This window comes from Sapajus apella, unplaced genomic scaffold (genome assembly GCF_009761245.1).
Source record: "Sapajus apella isolate SASKATOON/1434 unplaced genomic scaffold, GSC_monkey_1.0 scaffold12, whole genome shotgun sequence".
NCBI classification, from domain to species: domain Eukaryota; kingdom Metazoa; phylum Chordata; class Mammalia; order Primates; family Cebidae; genus Sapajus; species Sapajus apella.
The window spans coordinates 28117193-28139723 of NW_022436952.1; the positions used below are offsets into that span (position 1 = coordinate 28117193).

At 36.1% G+C, this 22531-nt stretch overlaps 1 protein-coding gene across 5 annotated transcripts in view; it reads left to right on the plus strand.

Annotated features, from left to right (window-relative positions):
- CLTC (clathrin heavy chain) overlaps positions 1–22531 on the plus strand; it is a 76175-nt gene that overhangs the window by 51782 nt on the left and 1862 nt on the right. For 3 of the 5 annotated variants that reach the window (XM_032280702.1, XM_032280703.1, XM_032280704.1), the window contains 18 exons: positions 3611–3736; positions 4652–4794; positions 6621–6855; positions 9351–9473; positions 10840–10985; positions 11222–11405; positions 11603–11795; positions 12236–12393; positions 12597–12761; positions 12874–12981; positions 13062–13229; positions 13356–13505; positions 13594–13725; positions 13844–13954; positions 15035–15205; positions 15539–15760; positions 16924–16944; positions 20566–20641. In XM_032280702.1, the coding sequence (XP_032136593.1) occupies positions 3611–3736; positions 4652–4794; positions 6621–6855; positions 9351–9473; positions 10840–10985; positions 11222–11405; positions 11603–11795; positions 12236–12393; positions 12597–12761; positions 12874–12981; positions 13062–13229; positions 13356–13505; positions 13594–13725; positions 13844–13954; positions 15035–15205; positions 15539–15760; positions 16924–16944; positions 20566–20641 (2632 nt within the window). The remainder of the gene's footprint in view (positions 1–3610; positions 3737–4651; positions 4795–6620; positions 6856–9350; positions 9474–10839; positions 10986–11221; positions 11406–11602; positions 11796–12235; positions 12394–12596; positions 12762–12873; positions 12982–13061; positions 13230–13355; positions 13506–13593; positions 13726–13843; positions 13955–15034; positions 15206–15538; positions 15761–16923; positions 16945–20565; positions 20642–22531) is intronic. The other 2 variants (XM_032280707.1, XM_032280706.1) reach the window with 1 other exon arrangement.

The following is a 22531-nucleotide window of genomic DNA, read 5'->3' on the forward strand; positions in this document are numbered from 1 at the left end:
AGTATAGCTTTATAAAGTCTTGGCCATCAAGAATATTCTGGATAACCTAGCTAGTATATGTTTAGACCAAAACTTTCTGGTGTCGAAAAACCCCTCCAAATGAGAAAGATTTGATACTCTATGCTTGACTAGCGTACCCATACTACTGATTCACTTCCTTCTTTGAGTATCATTACTGTTTTCTTTAAAAAAACAAAAAACAACAACAAAAAAAACTACTAGATTCTCTGGGGGGCAGGGGGTGTTGGGTTTTTTTTGTTGTTGTTTTTAAGCTTTTAAGTTCAGGGGTGCATGGGCAGGTTTGTTATGTAGGTAAACTTATGTCATGGGGATTTGCTGTACAGATTGTTTTGTCACCCAGGTATTAAACCTACCACCCATTAGTTATTTTTCCTGATTATTTCCCTCCTCCCCGCTTCCACCCTTCAGTAGGCCCCAGTGTGTGTTGTTCCTCTTTGTGTCCATGTGTTCTCATCATTTAGCTCCCACTTACTAGTAGGAACATGCAGTATTTGGTTTTCTGTTCCTGTGTTAATACTACCAGATTCTTACATGATTTCTTCTTGTTTTTATTGAGTCCTCAGCTTTTATGCTTAAATGTAACTTCCTCAGCTTTGGATTTTAATATTTGAGTTATATATATGGAAGGCAAATGAAATTAACTATTATTTAATTAATAATTCTTGAGTTTTAAATAAATCCTCTAGCAAAGAAAAAAGGAATCCTCTGGGTGCCACGATGATACTGCCTTAGGTTTTTATAGCCCATGGGATCTCATCAGATGAAGATTTCCCCTCCAACTTGTGAATTAGGTGCAAGCCTGATATAGTAGGGGTGTGGATGTGGATTATGAGCTTTTTCGTCAGTCAGACCTGTTTCAAATTCTACTTAGCTATTGTTTGTTCATTCAGTATATGTCTAGCTGTTACCTCAGGCAAGTTAATGAATGTACCTCAGCCTCAGTTTCTTCAACCATAGGCTGTTTTTGTTTACCAAGTACCTGTATGCTATAGATGTTTAGGCAGTAACTATTACTGATAAGTGATAAGCCTTAGGAAAAAGGTGGAGTGAGCCTAAATGGGATTTCTGTTAGGCAAGTATTTCTCTTTGATTTCGAGTTGTACCTGACTTTTTGTAGGAATTTACTGCCAGCCAGGATTAGAGGTAGATTTTAGCATCTTATATTTACATAATTTGAAATGGCAGCTCAGTACTGAGATGCAACTATCACATTCATCCTCTGATGCCAGTGTTGAGAATGAACATATTAGATTCTTTGTTAACCTGTAGTACATGGTTACAATGCCTCTTATCACTGTTCTTAAACTTAAGTTTAGAGGTACTAGTTACATGATAATTTACTGGTGTATGTAAACCCTGTGTCATAAGAAAAATCCTCTGACACTAATCTTGACTATTTGGAGTGCCAACTGTGTGTTAGCCACCAGGAATAAAGAGACTGGTAGAACATAACTTCTCCTTTAAGGTTCCCTGTGAGCAAGGTAAAGTTGTGTCATTAGCATCATTTGGCTCATGCCCTAAGATTGTAAACTGTAAGCTCTCTGTAGAAAGCATGTAACTGTTCATCAGACCCATGATCTGCGCCTTGCTACCTTTGATCTTATTTTCTACCTTTCTTTCTTTCCTTCCTGGTTTAGCCTCAACCACACTGGCCTGCTTGCTATTCCTGGAACTCCCCCAACCCTGTCCTGCCCAAGAGCCTTTGCTTGTGCCTTGCACTACTATTTTCTCATGACCTCCTTTACCTTCTTTGGGTTTCTGATTGAGTGTTGTAGGAGAGGATGTCTCAGGTTGCCCTGTGTAAAATAGAACCCATTCCTACCCCATTTTGCTTTTCTTTATAACACCACTGTGAGACATCTCCTTCCACTAGAATGTAAGTGCCTTGAGAGAATGGACTTTGCTTCCTTTGTTCCCTGCTGTATCTCCAGTACCTAAGAACAGAGTCTGATACTTAGGTATTATAAATATTTGTTAAATGAACAAATATATGTTGAAGAAAACCTCTGACTATGTTAATATAATTTGAAATTTGATCTTAAAATCTTTAACCATTATAGCTGGGGGTTAATTAAACATTTAGTAAGTAATTTTTAAATACTTTAATATTAATATTAATACTTTAATGTTTAATAAATTTTAAATTTTTAAAGTGTTAATAACATTTCTACCATCTATAAAATCATGTGCAAACTTTAGCAATCAAGAAAATAACCTAGATTTTGCCTACTTTTTAAATCTGAAATTTTCTTTTGGAATACAGTTAGTATTTCACACAAGTGGAGTTATTTGCCACAGAAGTTTAAACACCTATGCATGAAAACAGAGTAACACTAGATTATTTGTAAGTGATAAAGTACACAATATATGTGTGTAGGTAAGATGACTAGTGTGTTGATCCATACTTTTTTGATGTTCTTTTAGTAGGAAAAAAATGACATACTAAAATGTTTACATCGATACAGACAGATTCCAGAAATGATCGAAACAGCTATTAGTGCAGAGTTTCCATGGTGTTAAACAATACTTGCTTTAAACCTTCCTTAATGTGGAAAATCTGCAGCTTTACAGACATTATTTTCTAATTTAGGATGGCTAAATTAAAATTAAGATTTACTTTGGTGTTCTTTGGAACACTTCATAGAGTAGTCTTTGTGTTACTTATAATTGAACAACTAATATCCCCTAGTCTCAGGAGCCATTTTATTCTAACCTTGAAAATAATGTTCTTAGTGGCTATCATTGGGGAAAGTTCTACCCTGCTTAATTCTACTTCCCTAATAGACTGTTAGAGGAATCATTTATTAAGGAATGTTTGACTGTGTATAAATGAATTCCTGATGGAAACTGTTGTTTTTTGTGCTGTACCTTATGTCTGTGGAATGTAACAGGACATGTATCAGGTAAATGCCCAGTACAGGTTTTACTTACCTTGTCTATAACATCTTCTGTGTCAATCTATAAGTAGGATTGTAGTTTGGTATCTGTAATGGTAAAAGCAGTTGGCAATTTAAAGATGTCTTTTCTTTAAATGCTGGTTGTTTTTTTTTTTGGCCTTTTTCTTACGGCCACATGTGATCACCGTTATGCTGCTCCTTGTAGGCTTTGTTATAATAGAGTATTAGAGGCTGATTGTATAGATTGGATTTGGGGAGGGATAGAAAATCATTAGTTTGAAACAAATGTGAGCAATTTATGCCATATTTTTGACAATGTGATTATAAAGTTGATTTCAAATACGGTTGAAGTGTTACTACTGATGAAAGTCCCAGTGTGATAAATATCATCTGAGAGCCACTGCTGGCTCAAGTATCTTAATTTATTACTCTTGTTTTTTGGTAAAGGGTGTATATGGGAAAGACCGGAAAGACCTGATATCTTGCTGTGTGAATCTAAGAATTGCTTAGTAAAATTTTAGTGAAACTGGGATGTACACACTCAACTATTAGGACATTTCTTTCTTTTACAGAAGTGCCATGTTTGTGTGAGCCTCTCTTGTCAGTGTAGAACAGAGTCTCGTATTTTACATAGATTTGATACCTCAAAGAAGGAGAAAATTAAAGCTTCCTTTTCTTTGTCTTTTTTTCAGGAAGCGAAACTAACAGATCAGCTACCACTTATCATTGTGTGTGATCGATTTGACTTTGTCCATGATTTGGTGCTCTATTTATATAGAAATAATCTTCAAAAGTATATAGAGATATATGTACAGAAGGTAAGTAATGTGTAGGTAATTTAAAAGTATAATCTTATTATTGATTTTATTTCTAATATTCTGGAAATCCTTTTGAAACTCTGTGCTCAATAAGAGTGGTCTGCAGCTTTTAATGTGAGTTTTGTTTGTTTTGAGACAGGGTCTTGCTCTGTCTCGCATCCTGGAATACAGTGGCACAATGAGCCTATTCTAACTTTAAACTCCTGGGCTCTAGTAAATCTCCTGCCTTAGCCTCCCAAGTATCTGGGACTGCAGGTGCATACTACCATGCCCAGCTGCTTTTAATACTTTTTTCCCAAGCAGAATCCTTTCTTGGATTAAAATTCTACATGCTTTCCTAGCAAGCTGATTCAGGGAAGGGAAAAAAAATACGCATGCCAAGTGTGTAAAATAGAGGAGTAGAACTGATATTGTTGAAAAAGTTGGGTGGCCTAGGGCCCTACTAACCTGATAGGCCCTGAGGTATCAGTGTAGAAGTTCTAGACTCCAAAGCAGAGTTTTCAAACCATCTTAAATACAGATATGAGATACTTCACCTTCTAACTGTAAAAACAGGCAGTATTGCTATAATGGGAGCCTTTTTATTAGGCAGTCTTGCATAGTCATCTTTGACTAATTTCTTTGGATTTATTTATCATATGGAACAATGGTTGGGTAACTAATCAGTCCAGTAGAGAGAGAATATAGTATACGTGCTTTCAATACTTATTAAACCATGAAGTCTTGTTTTTAGCTGGACCTCCTGCTAAATTCCTCTATCTAGTTGCAAATTTAGACCCTCAGTTTATTACTGAATTTAAAAACTGAACATTAAAAAAAAAAAACAACTGAGCTTAAAAGAGATTTTTTTTTTTAATTCTTCTTTGCTTTTCTTATTAACATAATGACATTCTTCTGCCTTTTTTTTAACCACAGGTGAATCCAAGTAGACTTCCTGTGGTTATTGGAGGATTACTTGATGTTGACTGTTCTGAAGATGTCATAAAAAACTTGATTCTGGTTGTAAGAGGTCAATTCTCCACTGATGAACTTGTTGCTGAGGTTGAAAAAAGAAACAGGTGTAGTACCGTTTTAACTGGGATAAGTTAGTCTCTCTTAGCATGGTAATAAAAATACAGGTAGTCATTTGTTCCAAAGCTACTCAATAACATGAAGAATAATTTCCTGAAGACACCAAACGTAGAGATGATAAACTAGCTGATAACGCCAGAAAAAAAGTCTGTTTTCTGAAACATTACAGCTGTCATAGGAAATCTGTTAACCTGGTTGATCATTTTTTTGGCATGTTTATAATTACAGCTATGTGGTTTGACTTTATATGTTTTTAATATAAACTATGTAGTAAGTCTCCTGTTTAGTTAGGTGTGATAACAATATATTTAACAACTGATTCTTTACTGATTAAATAGTGTGGTGTTTTCAACCTAAGAAAGCTGATTAAAAAAAAAAAAAATAGTGTGGTGTTTATTCAAGAATGAGGCATAAGTTCCCTGTGCAACTCTTGAGTTAAACTGACGTTTAATTTATAGTACCTTAATATGATAATATATATTTCCAATAGAATACAATGTAAGTGCCTCTAAAACTCACAGACCGTGAAGTCTTTTTTTAGCTGAAACATTCTGAGGAACTAGTGTTTAGGAAGTACTGGCCTCATAAACGAGGTTGGTGAGGTGATATGCTAGTGGAAAGTTCTGCTGTTTATATGAGAAGAAATTAAGAAAGGCTGTGGGATTTAATTTTAACCTGAGTTGGTATAGGTGACCTACTAATTATATTCTTACAATTTATATTAGAATGTTTGTTTCTTTCTTTCTTTTTTTTTTCTACAATCAATGCTTCAAATAGAATGTTTCAAACGGAAAAATTTTGCATTTAAGGGTAATAGAGATATACAGTTAATACTGACTTAAAGGTTTGAGCCTAGTTTGAAGTGATTTTATGTCATAACAATTTAACATTTAAAAAGAGATTCAGTTGAGTCTTAAATCTATTACCTGAAAATAATTTTATTGAATATTCCAAGCAAATGGCAGTTACAGTTAGATAATTTAGTCTTTAAGTGACAAAGTATATTCTGAAAAGCTAGATTCATATCTAAGTCACTAGTCTACACATGCCTTAGCTAATTTTTATTCTTTAAGACATGGCACATATTGGGTTGCACACGTTTAGAGGAGCTGGATTTTTGCCTCTATTTATTAAGTATCTTCTCCCTAAGGGGAGTGTTCATAATAACTATATGAATTTGATAGCCAAAATAACAGAATAATGCTTTTTCTTTGGCTGCTGTTAATGTTTAAATCATTGGTAAAAGAGGCTTGGGCCAGGTGTGGTGACATGTGCCTGTAGTCCCAGCTTCTGGGGAAGCTGAGGCGAGAGGATCGCTTGAGCCCAGGAGGTCAGGGCTGCAGTGAGCCATGTTCCTACCACTGCACTCCAGCTTGAGCAACATCAGACCCTGTCTTTAAAATAAAAATAAAATTAAAAATAAAAGGAGGCATGGTCATCAGAACTATTAAAACAAGCTATAGTATAGCAAAACTGCTCCTTGATGCCTACAACTACTAAACCCAGAGCTTCTAAAGCTACCAGATTTTATGGCCAGTATGTATTTAGGGTTTGGCTGTAGGTAATGCCGTATGTTAATTGTGTTAAGAGCTGAAAGAACTCTCAGATAATCTGGCCTATGTAATATCACATCCCCATCCTATCCATAAACAAAATGTTCTAAAGTCAAGATAAGTTTGTGTGTTATAAAGAAAGGACACTGTGTGAATAGTATGTGAAAGCACATTATAGACCATAAGGTATCCACATAGTTTGCATGTCAAGAGTACATAATACAGTATGTGTGTGTGAGATTTTTTTCCCTTTTTCCTAGATTGAAACTACTTCTGCCTTGGCTAGAGGCCAGAATTCATGAGGGCTGTGAAGAGCCTGCTACTCACAATGCCTTAGCCAAAATCTACATAGACAGTAATAACAACCCGGAGAGATTTCTTCGTGAAAATCCCTACTATGACAGTCGCGTTGTTGGAAAGTATTGTGAGAAGAGAGATCCACACCTGGCCTGCGTTGCTTATGAACGTGGTCAGTGTGATCTGGAACTTATTAATGTGAGTACTGCTGGCTGAATATGTAAAAAGAAGGCCGCATTTTTAAAAACCTGTCATATGAGAGTTTCGGGGTGATTTTAGATAATATGGGACATTTGGGGATGGTGGGTGCTTTCTTAAAACTTTATTTGGAAATTGTGAATCTGAAAGTGCCCAAATAGTAGATAAAGTCTACATACCCTTTATTTTGATTGACCTGTTAATGTTTTAACCCCACTAGCTTTATCATTTGTGTTCTCACATTTACACGCAGGCACACCCACCATTCATACATATGTGTATATACAAACATAGAATTTTTTAACCATGTGGGAATAAGTTGAATGCATCATGGCTTTATACTCCTTCAGAGTGTATGGCCTAAGAATAAGGATATTCTCTTTCATTAACCACATTAAAGATACCAGCTTCAGTCAGTTTGACATTGATAGGATACCTGTAAAAATCTGTTATATTCTAGTTTTGTCAATTAACCAATGATGCCCTTTGTAGCAGCTTTTTCCCCTCTAGTCTAAGGTCATATATGGCATGTAGTTTTCATGTTTCTTTAGTCTCCTTTACTCTGGAATTGTTCTTCAGTCTTTTGTTTTTTATGACACTGATATCTTCGTAAACAATCGTTGCTTTTTCTATTTGTAACTGTTTTATATACGTAAAATTTAAGGCAACATCAAATTAACCATTTTAAAGTGAACAATTCAGTGGCATTTAGTACATTCACAATGTTATATAATCACCTTTATATCTAGTTCCCAGTTTTCATCACTTCAAAAGGAAACCCTGTATTCATTAAACAGTTTTTCCACATACCCCCTCCTCCCAGCCCCTGGCAACCACCAGACTATACTCTGTCTCTGTGGATTTGCCTGTTCCCTATATTTCATTTAAAAAATAGAATGTGTATCACTTTGAGTTCCTCTGAGGGTTCCTGATGATTAGATTTAGATTATATGTTTCCACCCAGAATACTGCTTCAGTGGTGGTTTGTTTTTCTCATAGGTATTTTATCCGGAAGCACACGATGTTCATTTGTCCCCTTTGTCAGTTTTTATCAAGTTGTAATATTTCTTAATTGTATAATTATTACCCCCTTACAGATATTAAACAATCTGTAAGTAGACACTTAAGACCATGCAAATATCCTCTTAGCCCTTTCTTTAATTTAGCATCTATTGATTCTTGCTGAAACCATTCTTAATGTGTTGGCTGCAAAATGAAACTTTTTCCAACTCCAGCAGTTTCTCCACATTTGTCATTTAGCACTCATGCATTAATGAACTCATGGATTTTATTCAGTGGGCTATAATCCATTGTTACTTATTTTGATGCTCAAATTGTGCCAGTTTTGGCTGGTGAGAACCTCTTCAGTATGTCTTTGTATCATGGGTTAATTGTTCTTTGAGCACTAATTTATTTTCTGGCACACAATACACCAAGCTTATTTTGTACCTTCTGCAGCCCTAGAAGGTACAAAAATCAGTCATTTCTCTAAGGCACCTTTTACTGGGGCATGGTATTAGAAACCAAGATCTGGGCCAGGTGAGTGGCTCACTCCTATAATCTCAGCACTTTTGGAGGCTGAGGCAGGAGGATCACTTGAGCCTAGGAGTTTGAAACCAGCCTGGGCAACATAGCAAGCCCCCATCTCTACAAAAAAAGTACATAATTAGCTGGGGGAGGTGCCATGCACTTGGTTCCCAGCTACCCAGAAGGCTGAGGTGGGAGGATCACTTGAGCCCAGGGGGTCAAGTTTGCAGTGAGCTATGTTCATAACACTGCACTCCAACCTGTACAACAAAGTAAGACTCTCTTTAAAAAAATTTTTTTGAAGATAGAAAAATCAAGATCTGAGCTTAGGTGTATTTGCTTATAGGAAATAGATACATTTATGTACATATATATGCTCAGTTACGTACACAAATGTGCATATACACATGGAAAAATAAACAGAACAGCTAGGAAAACACTGAAAACTGTAAAGGTGGCCTAGTCCTACCAGATGTTGAAGTATATATTACAAAGCCTCTGTAATTTTTTTTTTTATGAGACCGAGTTTCACTCTGTTGCCAGGCTAGAATGCAGCAACACGATCTCGGCTCACTGCATCCTCCAAGTTCCGGATTCAAGTGATTCTCCTGCCTCAGCCTCCCAAGTAGCTGGGATTACAGGCGCATGCCACCACGCCCAGCTAATTTTTGTATTGCTAGTAGAGATGGGGTTTCACCATGTTTGCGGGGATGGTTTCAATCTCTTGACCTCGTGATCCACCCACCTCAGCCTTCCAAAGTGCTGGAATTATAGGCATGAGCCGCCATGCCTGGCCCAAAGCCTCTATAATTAAAACAGTGCATTACTAGTACATGCATCTAAGTCCAAAAATCAATCCAATATCAGTAAGATAATAAGCAGAGTTTAAAGGATAGGAAATAACCTTTAAATGTTATAAAAAGTCTTTTACTTTTTACCTTGAAATTGATCTGTCGTATCTTCTTTAGGTTTGCAATGAGAATTCCCTCTTCAAAAGTCTGTCTCGCTACCTGGTACGTCGAAAGGATCCAGAATTGTGGGGCAGCGTGCTGCTGGAAAGCAATCCTTACAGGAGACCCCTAATTGACCAGGTAACATTGGCAAATGTGTTTATGGCCGTCAGTAAAAATTACACATTTTTTTTTTTTTTTTTTTTTGAGACAGAGTTTCACACTTGTTACCCAGGCTGGAGTGCAATGGCGCGATCTCGGCTCACCGCAACCTCCGCGTCCTGGGTTCAGGCAATTCTCCTGCCTCAGCCTCCTGAGTAGCTGGGATTACAGGCATGTGCCACCATGCCCAGCTGATTTTTTGTATTTTTAGTAGAGACGGGGTTTCACCATGTTGACCAGGATGGTCTCGATCTCTTGACCTCGTGATCCACCTGCCTCGGCCTCCCAAAGTACTGGGATTACAGGCGTGAGCCACCGCGCCCGGCCCAAAAATTACACATTTTAAACTGTGAATGCAATCCTTTCTGATAAACTTCTGTCTGATAAACTTTTCCCTTATCATGTACTCTAATGGATCATATTTAACTATGAAAGAAAGCAATAAAAAGTAGAAGAAAATTAAAATTTATATTCAATTTACATTCATTATATACAGATAAATGTAAATTTATGTAAGTATAAATATGTGTTTATCTTATACACATTAAGAAAAATAAAATACATCCAAAAAGACATGACTTAATTATATAAAACTCTCTTAGTTCATCATAGTTTAAAAGGAAAATAACAAACTAAACATTAAGGATTGCTATTATTAACACCTAAGAAGTGGCTAAATTGATTGGAAACTTTCAAGAAAATGATAAGTCAGCAAAGGATAAGGATTGATAAGAGAAAATACAAAAGACCATGTGGGTCAGTGTTATATCTTACTAATAAGTATAGAACTGCAAATGAGATGTGGTTTTATAGCTAAATAAAATTGAAAACATATTTTAAAAGCTCTAAAAATTGAAGAGTTGTTATAATGATTCTTAAACTTCTCCTAAGTATAAATAAAACATTTTGGAAAAGAATAGGTTGAAGGCTATTAATATTTCATTCCTTTCCTAGGAAGCATTTCTAAGGAACATTCCCAAGTAGTTACAAAGCTTCCTGGGGGAAGGTTTGGGATGGAAGGAGGGGGGCAGAAATCATTCCAGCATCTAGAAAACCATGCAAATAGCCAAAATCAGAAGAATTACTGATACTATAATTCTACATCTGTGTAGTTGAATTTTGAATTATGTGTAGCCACTAAAGTGATGATGATTGCTAATCTGGATAATGTTTTAATCAGGGAAAAGATAGAAATTATATAATTAATTTTTCAACAGAGTAAAATTATACATATTGTATACATTCTTTTCTTTGCCTATTTCAAGTTGTCTAATGAAGGGCCAACTTACTCTTATTTAAAAATCAACCTGATTCTCAGTACTTATGTCCCATATATGCTCTGTAGGTTGTACAAACAGCTTTGTCTGAGACTCAGGACCCTGAAGAAGTGTCAGTAACTGTCAAGGCTTTCATGACTGCAGACCTTCCTAATGAACTCATTGAACTACTGGAGAAAATTGTCCTTGATAACTCTGTATTCAGTGAACACAGGTATGCTTTCAGAGGATCCATTGGCTATTTATATTCAGTCTTTAATTATGTCCATCAGTTTTGGGAATGAAAAAAAAGATCAGAAAAAGTTGCCCAAATTCTCCCTCTTCTAATATACCCCCTCTTCTCACTCTACTTCTTGAGACAAAAACCCCTCTATTAGTCACAGTAGTTATTTTTTATATCTGATAAACTTTTAAAATATTGCATTTTAAATGTTCCTTTTTTTCTTAAAGGAATCTGCAAAACCTCCTTATCCTCACTGCAATTAAGGCTGACCGTACACGTGTTATGGAGTATATTAATCGCTTGGATAATTATGATGCCCCAGATATTGCCAATATCGCCATCAGCAATGAGCTGTTTGAAGAAGCATTTGCCATTTTCCGGAAATTTGATGTCAATACTTCAGCAGTTCAGGTAAATCTTCAGATTACCTAAATCAAATTACTAAATGTAATGCCTTCTATTCATTCAGCATATGCACTGTCCTATGAGGGTGGGCATAATTGGTTGCTGTGGCAATAGAAGAGCAATAAAATGCTAACAGCTTCACTGTAATTGCTCTGGGTAAGATTGATTTTACTCTGACCCTAATTTCAAACTTGGGTACTTAGGTCTTAATTGAACATATTGGAAACTTGGATCGGGCATATGAGTTTGCTGAACGTTGCAATGAACCTGCAGTCTGGAGTCAACTTGCAAAAGCCCAGTTGCAGAAAGGAATGGTGAAAGAAGCCATTGATTCTTATATCAAAGCAGATGATCCTTCCTCCTACATGGAAGTTGTTCAGGCTGCCAATACTAGTGGTATGACTTCTTACCTTATGTATTGAGACCTCATAAAATGATTAAGCTAAGTGTTAAGATACCCATTCTAAATTGTAAAAGAGTTGGATACTGCATGGTTTCTTGTGAAAACTTTTAATCTTCCATCTAAGTCCAGATAAAAAGAGGCTGTGTTTTGTGATTTTGTAAGTTCATAAAACTTGCAAGTAGGGAAGATGAATTTTGTTTTTGAAGTCTCCTAAAATCCTGATAGTGCTCTAATCTTACAACTTTAAGGAAAAAGAGAATTCATTCATTCATTTGGTCTGTGATAATACAGAGGTGAAATATTGCAGTTTACATTTGTCATTCTCCATAATGTTTCCTTTAAAAGGAAATTAATAGCAATTTTCATTTACTTGGGTGAAAAGATAAACTAGGATGTTAGTGTTTGGATATATTTTTTCTTTTTCTATACTTAGGAAACTGGGAAGAACTGGTGAAGTACCTGCAGATGGCCCGTAAGAAGGCTCGAGAGTCCTACGTGGAGACAGAATTGATATTTGCGCTGGCTAAAACAAACCGCCTCGCAGAGTTAGAAGAATTTATCAATGGACCAAATAATGCTCATATCCAACAAGTGGGTTTCCTTTTCAGATTTAAGAAAAAATAGTTGACCTGCTTGATTAGCTTGGTAGGATCAAAATATCATAACTGAAGAATTCCAAGGAAAAAATCTATAGGAAAACAAATTATTTCTCAGTGTGAAGGTGTGAATTTGTAAAAAGGATTAAGCTCACACTAATGTCATATTGAATGTGGATTACCTTTTTTTTCCCCCAGGTTGGTGACCGTTGTTATGATGAAAAAATGTATGATGCTGCTAAGCTGTTGTACAATAATGTTTCCAATTTTGGACGTTTGGCATCTACTCTGGTTCACCTGGGTGAATATCAGGCAGCTGTTGATGGAGCTAGGAAAGCTAACAGTACTCGAACATGGAAAGAGGTAACCTAAACCCAAGTTTGAGGGAAGCATTAAAGAACTGCTCTTTAAACATTAGTTTAAGTAAGTAGCCATGTTTACATTTGAGTTCACAAAAGGGAAATGTTTATTCTAGGTCTGCTTCGCCTGTGTAGATGGGAAAGAATTCCGTCTTGCTCAGATGTGTGGACTTCATATTGTCGTACATGCAGATGAATTAGAAGAACTTATCAACTACTATCAGGTAATTAACTAGAGACTTTTATATGACTCATCTTTTACCACAGATATTCTTGTCTTTAACTGCCCATTTCTCTTGTTCAGGATCGTGGATATTTTGAAGAGCTGATTACCATGTTGGAAGCAGCATTGGGACTTGAGCGAGCTCACATGGGAATGTTTACCGAATTAGCCATTCTGTACTCTAAATTTAAGCCTCAGAAAATGAGGGAGCACCTGGAACTGTTCTGGTCTAGAGTGAATATTCCCAAGGTAACCAGTCATTATAACACAGTAAAGCAACTGTGTAGTTAAAACTAATACTTCAAAATATCTTATTCTTTTTCACGCTGTTAGCTAGACTTATACTAAAACAATTAAGACTTTCTTATTATGCAGGTGCTAAGAGCTGCTGAACAAGCTCATCTTTGGGCAGAGCTGGTGTTTTTGTATGACAAGTATGAAGAATATGATAATGCCATAATTACCATGATGAATCATCCAACTGATGCCTGGAAAGAAGGGCAATTCAAAGATATCATTACCAAGGTGTGTACTTTCTTCAGAAGATAAAGGATTCGGAAAGAGAAAGCTCATTAGGAAGTAACTGACTTATGTATGAATTTTCCCATTGTAGGTTGCCAATGTGGAACTATACTACAGAGCAATACAGTTCTACTTAGAATTCAAGCCTCTGTTGTTAAATGATTTGCTGATGGTGCTGTCTCCACGGTTGGATCACACTCGTGCAGTCAATTATTTCAGCAAGGTAAAGTAGTAATTTTAAACCAAAGTTTCATAGCAAGGAATTAGGACATATTTGGATAACTTTTGTCCCTGGGACTTCAAAAATGTGCTATATTTGTAACGAACTCTTTATTTTAAAGGTTAAACAGCTACCACTGGTGAAACCATATTTGCGTTCAGTTCAGAACCATAACAACAAATCTGTGAATGAATCACTCAACAACCTTTTTATTACAGAAGAAGATTATCAGGTAAAACCTTTTGATTCTTGCATGTATTCTCAAGACACATAAAGTTATGTTTTCCTGTTTTTTTAAAAAAGCCATTATCATTTAGGATTGTAAACAGTAGGTGCTTGCATACCCTAGGATCTAAGTTTAGTAAGGTGTCAGGATTGATAAATCTTACTTCCTCTAATTAAGTACCAAGTTTTCAAAATTTTGCTCAGATCTTATATAAGATACTGCTTTTGAAAAATGATATGATTACTTTATCTCTAACATCTAGATTATAGGTAGAGTCAAAAATGTCTTTGATCACTTAACTAGTTCATAAAATTTATTTGGTATTAACTATATTTATTCACTGCTTTTCTTGCCTAATGTTTTATTAGTGTTTGTATAAACTTTCTCTTTTGAAGGATTTCATATAAGCAAAAGACAAGTAGAGTTATGGTTAAGCTATTTGCTCTTTTTTCTCTCAATTTTCTTTGAGGCTCAGCGCATGCAGATCTATACTGCTGTCATGCTGAGTTTTATCAGAAGTTTCTCTAGAGCATAAAATCTTGCCCTCCACGCCTGTAATCCCAGCACTTCGGGAGGCTGAGGCAGGTGGATCACGAGGTCAGGAGTTTAAGCCAGCCTGACTACCACAGTGAAACCTCCTCTTTATTAAAAATACAAAAAATCAGCCAGGCATGGTGGTGCATGCCTGTAGTCCCAGCTACTCGGGAGGCTGAGGCAGGAGAATTGCTTGAACCTGGGAGGCAGAGATTGCAGTGAGCCAAGCTCACCCCACTGCACTCCAGCCTGAGAGTGAAACTCTGTCTCAAAAAAAAATCTTACCCTCCAAATTAGAAATCTTGTCAATTTTATAGCCATTGTTAGTCCTTGATACCAAAAATCTTAGAGAAAATGGTATCTTTAGGAAATCTTTACCTTTGAGGACTTTATTGTCATAGAATTAAGAAACTTACCTTTTGATGCTTGAATCTAAATGTCATATTACATGTTACCATCTAAGGAGCTCATTGAGCGAGGACAGAATATAATATTGAACAAAATACTGATCTGGCATTTGGATGGCTTTTTTTTTTTTTTTTTTTTTTTTAGGCTCTGCGAACATCAATAGATGCTTATGACAACTTTGACAATATCTCACTTGCTCAGCGTTTGGAAAAACATGAACTCATTGAGTTCAGGAGAATTGCTGCTTACCTCTTCAAAGGCAACAATCGCTGGAAACAGAGTGTAGAACTGTGCAAGAAAGACAGCCTTTACAAGGTTGATAAAGTTGTGGGGCTGGGGCTGTTAAACCGGGCCTAGAATGGTGTTACAAGAGATTATGTTCTATAAATAAAAGTATTGGTTTTGTGAATATGAGAACTGGCTTTTAAGGGCTGTCTTATGTTAAGGCCAAACTTGTTTGGGGTAAAAGGGGACTTTAGCTTATCTGTTCTTTCAAAATTTTAATTTGAATGATATAACTAACTAGGAGGCTTTTTTCCCCCTTGCAAAACCAGATTTATATTGGAAAGTTTCTATTGTTTTTCTTGGTTTACTAATTCAGTATGTTGGGTCTAATGTTTTTTGACTTTCACTATTTTCTTTGAATAGGATGCAATGCAGTATGCTTCTGAATCTAAAGATACTGAGTTGGCTGAAGAACTCCTGCAGTGGTTTTTGCAGGAAGAAAAAAGAGAGTGCTTTGGAGCTTGCCTGTTTACCTGTTACGATCTTTTAAGGCCAGATGTCGTCCTAGAAACTGCATGGAGGCACAATATCATGGATTTTGCCATGCCCTATTTTATCCAGGTCATGAAGGAATACTTGACAAAGGTAATCACTCTTCTAAGTATATTCAGAACTAGTTTTCTTGCAGATACGTAAAATTCTACATGCACGTTAATTTTTTTTTAATGTTTTTTTCTCTAGTATAAGTAAATCATTTAGTTGATCATAAAATATTCCTGTTCTTTTGAAAAAATTTTTTAATAGCTGACAAAAGACACTGATTGGACCTCAAATGTAGCTATTTACCCTCAGTGTATTTATGAGTGTGAAAATCTGTATTTTGGGTTTTTTTTAAAAGAACTATTTGATACATTTTATTTCAGAATAGCATCTTTCTCAAAATTCATTCTTTTAACTCAAATATTCATAACTAGTATTATAGATTCCCTTTTATTTGGTTGGTTCCTGACTTTTAATGATGTCTATGCCTGTTTCCCCTGGGGAAGCTGTGTGTATATTCTTAACATCCTGTTAATCTTCACAATTTTTTTTGATAGTTTAACCCCTGATTTAAAAATATCATAGGAGGTGATCACATTAAACAAGCTGGGGGTATAATGGCCTTATAAAATTCACTGTTCATCTTAGTGTCCCTTTTTGATGTTAGAATATTTTTTACTCACCCTATCTTCAGCACTTACTAGCTTTCTCTCTGTAGAACATTTTAAAATGGTTTTAGAGGATCCTTTTCGTCAAGCAAAAAACATGCTTAAAATCAGTCTCACATCTGATCCCTTCGGCTTGCCTACGAGGGGAGAAAAGCACTACCAACAACCTCTACTATACTGAATTTTTCCTCGGGATACCATTCTGTCTGTTTAAAGTTTTTTAAGAATTAACATTTTCTGTATCCAGCATAAAAGAAAAAACATGTTGCCTTATCTTAGCCATAGATGAGCATAGCTTCTTAAACATAATGCCAACTTGTGAGACCTGTCTCTAAGCTGCTGTTAACCTAAGTGCTGTAAATTTTACTAGCGATTAAGCTGCTTTCTTTCCTACTGTAGCATAAATTCTTCTGCAGTAAGCTTTGAAGTTACAGACAACTCTAAATTTTGCTTCCAGTATGCCCTTTATTTTCACTTCTCTCATACCTTTTTAGTGGTTAGATGTTTCTTCCCTAAACCTTTGTTGCTGATTCTACCTTTTTATGCTCAATATGGAATTTGATTTTTTTTCTAAGCTGCACCTTCTGAATTCCTTTGCAGGTTGATGCAATAAAGGAAAAGGTGAAAGTTGATTCTTTTCCATCTTTAAGTCTGGAGGACTAAGTCTAAGGAATTTGCATGATTTTTTTCCTTCCTTTTCTACACTGCTGCTGCTGCTTTTTCCCCCTGATAAATTTTCACTAAAGCCTCTGCAAGTCCCTTGAAACATAACTTTAATAGAGCTGTAGGACATTAGTAGATGTTTGCTACTAATCGGCTAATAGGCTTTAGGAAGGGCAGGAGGCTAATCAGTAGTTGGTTCACAGTCTCTCTTAAATACATTATTAAAAACTGAGTATGGTGAGTTTCCATATTAATTCCAAAGTAACAGGAAATTTCTCTTCCCTGTCAGGGTATCTGGACCATAATAGGACTATGATAATACTTAAAGTAAATTAAAACAGCCTCTGGTTTTACTTTGTGAGCTTGCCTGACAGTTGTTGAATTTATATATGTATATATATGCCCTAAAAGGCTTTTTGGGGTTTTTTTTTTTTTTTGTATTGAAGGACTGTGATCCAGTTTCTGATCTCTTGATTCTTACTAATTTTTTGCTGAAAGTAGACACAAGAGATACTAGCTGCTTCCGAAGAGACTTTCCTCATGTTTCTCCAGGTGTCCGGTTCTTATGGTGCTAGTCCATTAAGAAGAATCAAAACGTTTTTAATCACGAGAGTCAAGCTTGCTATAATTGTTGCTAAGCAACATGACTTATTTCTAACAAAGTATTAACTTCTACTTTCTGTATTAAGGCATACTTCTGAAGCTACCTAAAATTTGCTCTCCTGTTTATCAGTTGGCTTGCCCAAGGAGGTCAAATTCAGGCACCTTTTGGTTGCTGCTTCCTTCATTGGCTTGTCTCCATCCCAGTATAAATCAAACAGACTTATATCTGCTACCAAATTATGGTTAGAAAAGGGTGGGAAGGTAAAGGAGAGTTGAAACAAATTTAAAAGATTTGGGTGGGGGACAATGCCTTGGGATTATGTTGAACCAAACTGGAGTCACCACTGGAACTTAGGGCAAACCTGAGTAAAATGCATTGTGTGTGAGACCCTTCAGCAGCTAGTAAGCAAGGCAGTTAGAAAGAGTGTGTGTGAAAAACAGGTAATTGAACTGCAGTGTTATGCATTGTTTTAAATGAAGCATGTACAACAGTCATTGCAATTACATCATACTATTTTTGAAACTCTTATATAGCATTGCTGTGGGCTGTGTGTGTTTCTTGAGAGCCTGTATAGCAAGTCATCTTCAGATCTCACTTCTTGCTTCAGTACTTTTGCCTTTTTTTCATGCACACATACACCAAAATAACTGACTGCATGTTACTTTTCCTCTGCAGCATATTGCAGTCTTTGTGGAAAAGCCTTTTACATTTTAGTGAATTTTCAGTAGTGCAGATGGAACTGAATTCATTGACATGCTTACCTGTAGTTTTTCTTTTTAAATCCAAGGATCAGAAACTTTTGTTACAGCTCTTAACAAAAGCTTGTGTTCTTAAAAGCCTTCTCTGCTTTTTTTTTTTTTTGAGCAATCTAAATTGGATCAGTGGAAACAAAAATTCAATGTCCCTGTGCCAGAGGCTGACCCCGTTATATAGAAGAATCAACATTTTTTGCTGAGCTTGATGCTATTCCTTCAGAATTTTCCCCCATCCCCAAACTTCCTACATCTATGCCGGGGCACTGTGATATTGCTAGCTCTTCTAAGTCTTCCACGTGTTTCTCTAATAGGACTTCTGTGTTCAACATCTGATTCAGACCTTAACTTTTAAAGACATGTTCACTTCAGATTATTTTCCTTGAAAGTCTGGAAATGTATTACACAGTGGTGGCTTTTTGGTGGTTTTATTTTTCTTCTTTTCCTTTGAAGTTATTAATGTACAGGCATCCATGTATTTTTCTTTATAACTTCTGTAGCTCATTCTTGAATACTGGTTAGTTAGCAAAGCCCCGTCTGACCCTTGATGGCACAGAGCTGTGCTTTAAGTTTTATAACTAATAATTTTTGTTGTAAGTTTGGATGCCAAAAAATGGGTATTTATGTCATATGGTACTTATACTACATAATAGTCTTTAATTTGATATTAGGATAATTTGTAACAGATCATTTAGACTATAAAATAGCATAATAGTGTATAAAAGTAAACTAATCCATCTTCCTAGGCTAGAAAAACCACATTTCATCTGAAGGAGCCTATAGCTTACTTAGGCTTACTTTTCTCAAAGTTTCAGTTCCTTAACAAATTAAGATGGATTAGACTCATATTTACGGTATTTAATATGAAACAATTAAATATAAAACAGTGCCCTAACCGTTATGGCCTACATGAAGACTGAAAGATACTTTTTTTTAACAGTTTCGAATAGAAATGAGGTATTGCCTTAATTTTTTTAGGAACTGGTTTTTACAAACTTTTCCACTGAAGTCCTCAACTTTTTTTTTTTTAAAGTGACATTTCACTATTTGCCTTTTTGAAGAATATGCAGTGAACATTCATAAAGCATTCCCCCCGTCTCATCCAGCACATTTATGACCTTGAAAAACACCACTAATAGATAACATTGAGATTTGAAATTTAGTTTTACTTAGGTACAATGATAGAACAAATATAAGGCTTTGGTTGAGAGACCAGCTTTTAAATATTCAAAGACAAATATAGTATAAAAGACAATGGAATTTGAATATTGAAGGAGATTTCCCTAATCCCAGGGTTGTGATGTCACTTCTAATTCATTACGGAATTGCGGAATCAAGTCATGTTAGCCCTAGAAGAAACTCTGCAGATCATTTTGTTCAACCTTCTCATTATATAGAGAAGGAAATTTGAGGGCCAGTGCAATGGTTTGCCAAGGTCACACAACAGTTAGTGGAAGGATCTAGGCATTCTAACTCCTTTCTTTCACTAATGCATTTGGACTGCTCTACAGAATTACTTCTGTCTGATACTATCTACTTTGATTTAGGGTAGCTAGCATATAATAGCCATTTACTTATTTGGCTTAATTAAAAGCAAACCTTTTTGGGACAAAATCAGGCTTTCCTGATTACTTCTTAGATAATAGAGCCAACATAATTAAAACTTGCAGCCTTTCTTTATAAAAAAAGATTGAATATGGAGCCACTTGAATCTTAAACTTCAGTCTGCAGCTATAACCAGTATCAGCAGAAGCTGTACGCAATTGGCAAAAAAATAAAAAAATAGCTTATTCTGCACAAGTACTTGTCCAATCACTAGGCTCATTTCACTTTTTTGAATGCCATTTCCTTTGGGGAGGGAAGTATTGCCAAACCATGAGTTCATTATTATCTCTGATCAGTTTTAAACTTCATTTGAAAAGTGGTTCCTTCTCATTTTCTCCCTCCCTCAGGCTGCATCCTAGCATGCCCAGTTTTAGTCTGGCGTGAGCTTTTATGGCATTTATAAATCCCTCCTTCCTGAGGGTTTATAATGACAGTGCTGAAAACCACCTCGACTGAAGTATGAACATTGCCATTGAATTTGAGGGGGCCTGAGAATGTTCTTTTTAGTCTGTTTTATTTTGACAGAACTTAACATACTAAGGCTTTTCCACTTTCTGCCATAAACCTAGGTTTATAATACTTTTGGGGTGCTAATTAACATGATGTGTTTTTCTCCAGGTGGATAAATTAGATGCTTCAGAATCACTGAGAAAAGAAGAAGAACAAGCTACAGAGACACAACCCATTGTTTATGGTAATCTCTTTCTGTAACCTCAAAAAATTCATTAGACAAGTATTTAATTCTTTAGAGACTGCACCTCAAGATAGAATACAAGAAGCTTAAGTGCAAAAGGCTTGCTAAGAAATACTGCTTTCTACTGTCTTATTTTTTTCCTCAGAACAGTTGTAAAGCAGGTGTTGATATTTACTAAAATAATATTAAATACAAGAAAACTCAAAAACAGTCATTTAAGATTGTAACATGAATCTTTCCTATCATCTGGTCCCTCATTCATTACCTGTTCATAAATTACTGAAAAAGAAATATTGATGAATTCCATTTTCAAAAGAGCAAAAGGTAACAGAAAATCCCAAGGCTGTCTTTAGTATGCTTTACATAAAGAATACATCCTCATTTTAAATTCTAACTGGGGCAGAGAGCTGGTTAGAGTTTCCCTTTGAGAACTTTCCAGAGAGATAGGATCTTCAAATTCTCAAGTGAACATTTAAGATAATTTCATGTCTTAAACCTGTATGTCTGAATTACTGCCCCTTTCCATTATATAATTGGTGAACAGATTCATTTGAACAATCACTTTGAACAGTATAGATAGAAGCACAAAAACCAGGTGAGGGAACATAAAAATATGACCATTATATCTCAGGCTACTGACACAAATAATAATAGATATATTTATTACGGTTTTATCTCCTTTTTTACTGTAGACAAAAGGTGCCTTAGGAATTTAGAGGACAGGATACTTTTGATAAAAGTAAAGTGGGTTCTTAGAGATGGGAGCAAGATGTTTGACGTGTTTGAGATAGGAAACAATTCAAATCCTTAAAGGCAAAAAAGAGATAGGCAACACAGTAGAACAAGAAATGGTGGGTTTAATACTTGGGAGTTAGCTACTGAATTTGTCGTGCCTTCAGGATATTTTCATGGGTAGTTAAAAATTGGGTTGGAATTTCAAGTAGATGTCAGTATCAAGATTAGGGATGACTTTTTAAAAACTGGTTTCCAAAAATAATTTGTTTGCTATAGACGGCTTTGGTTGTTATCCACGAAAAGGAAAGACGTGAAGTCCCTTACGTTAGGAGAAATCTTGATCTAGGTTTACACTGTAGTAGGAGGTTAAGAATGCTTATTTTGTAGGGGTAGAGAGAGGTAATACTTGTTTTTGCTAAGCCAGGTCCTCTATAGGTCATGTTTTCTGCATATGGTCAACAACTATTTAAACTTATTAAGAAAGAGGGTCAACATATTATTTGATAGAGGGTGTATGTTCTAATATATTTCATACCTAAAGAATATCTGAATGTGCTCCCCCTCCCCTCACCCATGGAGTCACCCAAGCTGGGGTGCAGTGGTGTGATCTCAGCTCACTGCAACCTCCGCCTCCCAGGTTCAAGCAATTCTTCTGCCTCAGCCTCCTGAGTAGCTGGGATTACAGGCCCACACCACCATGCCCAGCTCATTATTTTTTTGTATTTTTAGTAGAGACAGGGTTTCACCACGTTGGCCAGGCTGGTGTTGAGCTCCTGACCTCGTGATCCATCCTCCTTGGCCTCCCAAAGTGCTGGGATTATAGGCGTGAGCCACTGCGCCCGTCCCGGATGTGTCTTATTTTTAATTGCTGTCTCTAAATTGGTACTGGAGCTTCTAGAAATGATTTCAGTTTCAATGCCATTTAGACATGTTAAAATCAGAAATTTAACTCTAAAAGTTCAGGTATGTTAAAAACATCAGTTAAGCCAAGCATGGTGGCTCATGCCTATAATCCTAGCACTTTGGGAGGCCAAGGTGGGCTGATACTTAAGCCAGGAGTTTGAGACCAGCCTGGCCAATGTGGCAAAAACTCCATTTCTATTAAAAATACAAAAATTAGCTGGGCATACTGGTGCACACCTGTAATTCCAGCTA